We start from the raw sequence: 6,610 nt of genomic DNA on the forward strand, positions 1-6,610 counted from the left end.
AATATTACATGTTAATAACTTGATTGGAATTATAACCTTGAATTGACAGTTTGATACTTTGAAAATTTTGAGCCAGCCCTACCCCCAAGGGCTGTAGGGTGGGGCTCAAAGGAGTCAGTGTGCTAAAATTTCTTCATTTTCCTTGTTAAGAATCAGAGGTGCTAGTTTCAAATCCTTTTTAGTCTGAAATCTGTATGCTAGATATTGAGTAAGGTGGTTTTATTGTTTTTTGTCACTTTGAATAATATTTCTGTTCATGTTAAAAACAAAATCAACTCTCTGTATAAATATATCAGGTGACCGTTAAGGCCCATGGGCCTCTTGTTTAATTGATGTTAATGCTATGAATTAAAACATCACAGAGAGTAATTTCAACTTGTTCTAACTCCCTAAAACGGCATGCAAGCAATACCATTTGTTTGTATGAATGTAGGGGAAATTACATAGATTTATCAGGAACACAAGTTAAAGTTTCATTGTATAGAGTAGAAAAGTGGTGGGACTCTCTACCTTATTGAATACCATCTAATGGAAGGAATGTAATGAATATTGAAGTATTGAACATAACTCTTATTGAAAACAACATGTAATAATCACATATTTTTCTGTATATAAACCAATAAAATATGATATTGCATGAGGGGTGTGTGTGGATGTTGTAGGTGCCATGTGTGAACTTCTGTGGTCAGACCCGCAGACTGTCTGTGGCCGCAGTGAAAGCAAACGAGGGGTGGGCACCATGTTTGGACCTGATATCACCAAAGCCTTCTTACAACGCAATAAACTTGATTACATTGTGAGGAGTCACGAGGTGAAACAGGAGGGATATGAGGTGGCTCACGACGGCAAGTGTATAACCGTGTTCTCCGCCCCGAACTACTGGTAGGTGTTTGGAGGTGACCCCTAAATGAACTGTATTGGTTGGTTTGGAGGTCTTTTGTATGACTATAGTTTGTTTATGTTAAAAATATATATCAGTTGTAAAATATTCAGTTCCAGTCGATTATTTATTTCAATTATTTTTCTATGGATGACATTTTCCTCAAACTTCAGTAAACACTTCTTAGAGGAGGTTTATATGGACTGTGCCTGTGGTATGATCCCTTAAATATAGACCCATTGGTATGGTAAGCTGCCTTTAACATTTCATCAGTAGATACACCAGCAGTCTTTGTGTTTAATGTGTTGTAAGATAAACTAACAGTTCTCTGTCTCACATTTCCAGTGATACTATGGGCAACAAAGGTGCATTCATCAACATCAGAGGGGATGATTTGACGCCCAAATTTACGTCCTTCAGTGCAGTGGTAAGTTTCAGAAACATTCAAATCAAAAGTCAAAGATTATGAAATCAAAAATGTTCTAATTGTATAATGAGAAGTTTTCATGTCAATTTTTGCAAAATATTTTTATTTTTTTCTGAAGAATTATCATTGTAATTTAATTCAAAACCTTCTATTTTTACAGCCACATCCCAACGTCAAGCCTATGGCCTATGCAAGCTCCTTGTTCAATATGTTTGGATGATGGACCAATCACTTAGTGACTTATTAATGAAGTGTGTAAATCTGAGGATGACAACTGTGTGGGAGAGAGTGAGTCATGGTTACTACAGATCAAGGACTGTCAAGTTCCTGGAAGATTTGGGCAGTAACAGAGGAGGTTGGGCACTTACCCTTGAATGTAAGGGCAGTAACAGAATTTGGTGGGGGAAGGGGGGCACTTACCCATGGAAGGTTAGGACAGTAAACAGGGGGGGGGGGGGCACTTACCCTGGAGGGTTGGGGCAGTAACAGAAGAGGATGGGGGAATGGGGGCATTTACCCTTGAATGTTAGGACAGTAACAGATGTGGGCACTAACCCTAGAGTGTTAGGACAGAAACAGATAGGGGCACTAACCCTAGAGTGTTAGGACAGAAACAGATAGGGGCACTAACCCTAGAGTGTTAGGACAGTAACAGATTGGGGCACAAACCCTAGAGTGTTAGGACAGAAACAGATAGGGGCACTAACCATAGAGTGTTAGGACAGTAACAGATGGGGGCACTAACCCTAGAGTGTTAGGACAGTAACAGATAGAGAGGGACACACTGATCCTGAAGGATTAGGCAGCAACAGAAGATGGAAAGGAGGGACGTCCCGATGTGTGTCAGTGTCTTGATTCTCTAGGTAAACATTGGTGACTTATCCCCAAGTGTGTAAGTCTTGATGCTCTGGTAAAGCATTTGCACCGACTTTTGGCAAGGTGTGTCAGTGTCTGTACATTGGTATATTGTGTGTTGTTGCCTGTAGGAATACTTGTAATCTTTACCCATCAATATACATGTACGGATTTTGTAGTTTAAGCAATGACAGTAAACAGTAACTGTGACTTTTTGAAGAATACTGGTAGATTTAAGAGTAAAAATGGAAATGGGAAGACTTGACCTGCCTTTCTGAATCAATCAAGGCTTGCTGTATTTAGATGCATAGAGTGTTAAGCTGCCTGCCTCCTCTGTTACTTCCACGTCTAGGAACAGCCCAATTGTTGGACCATAGTGAGTTGTCAGAACTGTTGTTACGTACCGCAATATTACTCATTACGATTAGCGCTCGGTGAAAGTGCTACCATTAGCTCAATCATGTATGCATGGTATGATATTATGTAGAAACTTTGAATGACATGTAAGTTATTCTTGACTCTTAATACATGTGTTCTACCAGTAACTAGCCTTGTACATGAACCAGTACCATTAATATTTACTACAGAAATATGTGTGCGCTACCAATCACTAATCGTTCATGAGACAGTATCATTGATATTTACTAGAGAGTTACACATTTACTGCCAGTCACTGGCATTGTACAGTTAATGGAAATATTGATATTCACTGCAAAATAACATTTGAAGCAAGGACGCATGTAATGAATCAACTTGGACAAGTTACCTCAAGTTCATTAGTTCATAAAGCAGTTGAACATGGATTCCTTGTATTGATATGTAATTAAGATTCCCACTAATTAGTATATTGTCACTGGGTTTTTATCCTGTCACAAAAAAAGTACTTAGTAGTCAAGTCACATGGAACACAGTGATAAACATGTTTGGATATACATGCAATTCCTTGTAAACACAGAATATAACAGTAGTAAAACTCAGATATTTGTGAAAAGGTTAAATGTTCAGCTGAATATAGTTCATTTAAAAGTTATCAATATACTGAAATAAAATTCAAACAGGTTCCAAATGTAAAATGATATAAACGTCATGAGCTTTCTCCCCTTTTCATTCTTAAATCTCCTTTTAACCATTCAAAAATATTTTTGTATTGTCTTTTTACACGGATTACAGTATGTTTTTGCTACATTCTGTGATAAATGAAAAATCAAATATCATAAAAGCATGCATATTAGTTTCACCCTTCAGACAGTAAATCTCCTTCACTTTTATTGCTGTTTCAAGGATTCGTTAGTAAATCAGGATTAGCAGGTGTAATATACACAGCAGGTTGATGGCTTTAATGTGTAGGAGAGCATTATTTTAAATGTCAGTGTAATTGTCAAATATTAGGAAATTATGATGATTTTAATCACTATGTATGAAAGTAAAGTTGATCTGTGTGTAAAAGAATGAATATTTTTATTTTTAGTGTTGGTTAAGACACATTTACCCAGGTACTTCCATCTTGTTGATTTATACCTTTAATATTTTTTTTACTCTGAATATACTTAATTCAAGGTTCCTCGTACCACTTTAAGTAACTAACTATGCACTGGAATTGTTTTTTTATTTCTGGCATGACTAGACCTTTATGAACAAATTTCTGAAAAGAAACCGAAGTCCAGTGACACATTCTCTAGACATTTTTGGAATTGATAAGTCATGATTCTTTATCTGTTTTTCTTGTATTTCACCTGTAAAATTTTGTACAAATGTATATGTAAAGAAAAGTAGATGTTGCTGACATCCTTTTTTCACGAAAAATTAATAACGGTGAACTAAACAAACAAATAATCATTGTGGAAAAAAAATCAATGTAAAAAATGTCAATGGTGCCAGACCAGGATGGCCAGTTCTTACTAGGCCCACGGATATAAATTAAAGGGAAGTTACTCTATGTACAAACAACTACAGTGGAAATCTTCTGTGTTTTGCCTGCAGTTGGACTGATCATTTATAGTACCAATCAGTGGTGCAGTATATGGGAGTGATCTAAGGATGTAAGTGATGGTAGATGACAGTCTGTTACCTATATTTGTTCTGTCTTTATTCAACTAGTTTAGTAATCTGTGGTAACATGTTGAACTGGTACAATCAGGTACATGCCAGTCTGTATTTCATCTTTGATAAACATGTCCTCTATAATCAACTCATCCTCTAGTGAAACAGATGTTACTTAAGTCTGCTAATGACGAGGAATGCTGGACTACAGATAGGGTGGGGGAAACGGGAAACATGATCCTGTTGATACCAATGTCCATACATATGATGATTACAGGTTTGTCTCAAAGATTGTTTGCTGTGTTTCTGTCACTTGGGTCACAAATTGAATCACCTTTTTTTCTTTGTATTGTTCTTTTAAAATCAGAGATGACAAGCCGGTTTGGTGAAATAATTTGATATAGATAGCCAAGCTGCGTATAGACCTGGCTATAAGGAGTTTAGTGTTATTGGTGACATCTAACTAGAGTGCAGCAGTTATTTTGGATGCCAGATACTCATTACTAACCATTGAACCAGGTCTCAAACAGAGTATGAAAGAATTTTGTGAAATTAATATTTATATGTATTAAATATAATATAAAATATGCTGGGTATTTTTTAGTATCATTTACTCACAGTTGCGAGTTATTTAATAGACATTTTTGACATTAATGGCACAAGATCATGTTTTGCCTCAAGAAACAGTGCCCAATACTTGAGACATACATCATTATTACAAGATTAATCCATAGTGCCCCATATTTTAAAATATGTATCATAAGATATGTTGTGCTACATACTTGAGACATATCACCACAAGATGGTTTGCTACATACTTGAGACATATATCACCACAAGATAGTTTGTTACATACTTGAGACATATTTCATGAGACGATGTACCACATACTTGAGACATATGAGACGATGTACCAAATACTTGAGACATATCATAAGATGATGTACCACATACTTGAGACTTATATCACGAGACGATGTACCACATACTTTAGACATATCATGAGATGATGTACCAAATACTTGAGACATATATTATGAGATGATGTACAACATACTTGAGACATATGCCATGAGATAATGTACCACATACTTGAGACATATATCATGAGATGATGTACCACATACTTGAGACATTTATCATGAGATGATGTACCACAAACTTGAAACATTTAGCATGAGATGATGTACCACATACTTGAGACATATACCATAAGATGATGTACCACATACTTGAGACATATCATGAGATGATATACCACATACTTGAGACATATCATGAGATTATATACCACATACTTGAGACATATATCATGAGATTATATACCACATACTTGAGACATATATCATGAGATGATGTACCACATACTTGAGACATATCATGAGATGATATACCACATACTTGAGACATATATCATGAGATGATATACCACATACTTGAGACATATCATGAGATGATATACCACATACTTGAGACATATATCATGAGATGGTGTACCACATACTTGAGACATATCATGAGATGATATACCACATACTTGAGACATATATCATGAGATGATATACCACATACTTGAGACATATTATGAGATGATATACCACATACTTGAGACATATATCATGAGATGGTGTACCACATACTTGAGACATATGCCATGGGATCATGTACCACATACTTGAAGCATATATCATAAGATGATGTACCACACACTGGAGACACAAGTATCATCATAAGATGGTGTGCAACATATTTTAGGCATATACATTTCATGGAAGCTTTTAGACAGTTATAAGTGTTAAAGTTTACAAAAGTGACCAGATACAGGAATATATGATGTAAGTGAATCACTAGGATGAGAGCACTTGGTGTTGATTTGTCATGTGGTGCTGAGCGATATTCTAGGTAATAGGTTAACAACTTGACATGATCTTGAACATCTTTTATTTAAGCATTATTTTCCTATCTATTGTTAGCTCACCTGGTCCGAAGGGCCATGGAGGTGAGCGTGTGCCATACCATGACGTCCGTCGTCATCAACTTCTTCAAAAAACTTCTTCATAACCTTTACAACTAAAAAGGTATACAAGTTACGTTTATAGATCATGTGAATAACATAAAGGACAGGAAACTAAACATGAGGTACATAAAAATATTGTTTCACCACGGCTATTTAATATCCGTACAGGACAGTGTCCCAATCATTAGTACAGTTTATAGATATATATTGTTTCACCACCACCATTGACAATAGGGCCGTAACATCTTGTTTCACCACCACCATTGACAATAGGGCCGTAACATCTTGTTTCAACACCACTATTGACAATAGGACCGTAACATCTTGTTTCACCACCACCATTGACAATAGGGCCGTAACATCTTGTTTCACCACCACTATTGACAATAGG

At 36.1% G+C, this 6,610-nt stretch overlaps 1 protein-coding gene across 1 annotated transcript in view; it reads left to right on the forward strand.

The window, feature by feature from the left end:
* LOC110457526 (serine/threonine-protein phosphatase 5-like) overlaps nt 1-4,016 on the forward strand; it is a 19,127-nt gene extending 15,111 nt beyond the window's left edge. The window contains exons 12-14 of the mRNA XM_021508849.1: nt 663-882; nt 1,226-1,307; nt 1,468-4,016. Of these exons, the coding sequence (XP_021364524.1) occupies nt 663-882; nt 1,226-1,307; nt 1,468-1,527 (362 nt within the window). The 3' untranslated portion in view covers nt 1,528-4,016. The remainder of the gene's footprint in view (nt 1-662; nt 883-1,225; nt 1,308-1,467) is intronic.
* The last annotated feature ends 2,594 nt before the right edge of the window (nt 4,017-6,610 follow it).

Source organism: Mizuhopecten yessoensis, unplaced genomic scaffold (assembly GCF_002113885.1).
Source record: "Mizuhopecten yessoensis strain PY_sf001 unplaced genomic scaffold, ASM211388v2 scaffold9187, whole genome shotgun sequence".
Classification (NCBI taxonomy): Eukaryota; Metazoa; Mollusca; class Bivalvia; order Pectinida; family Pectinidae; genus Mizuhopecten; species Mizuhopecten yessoensis.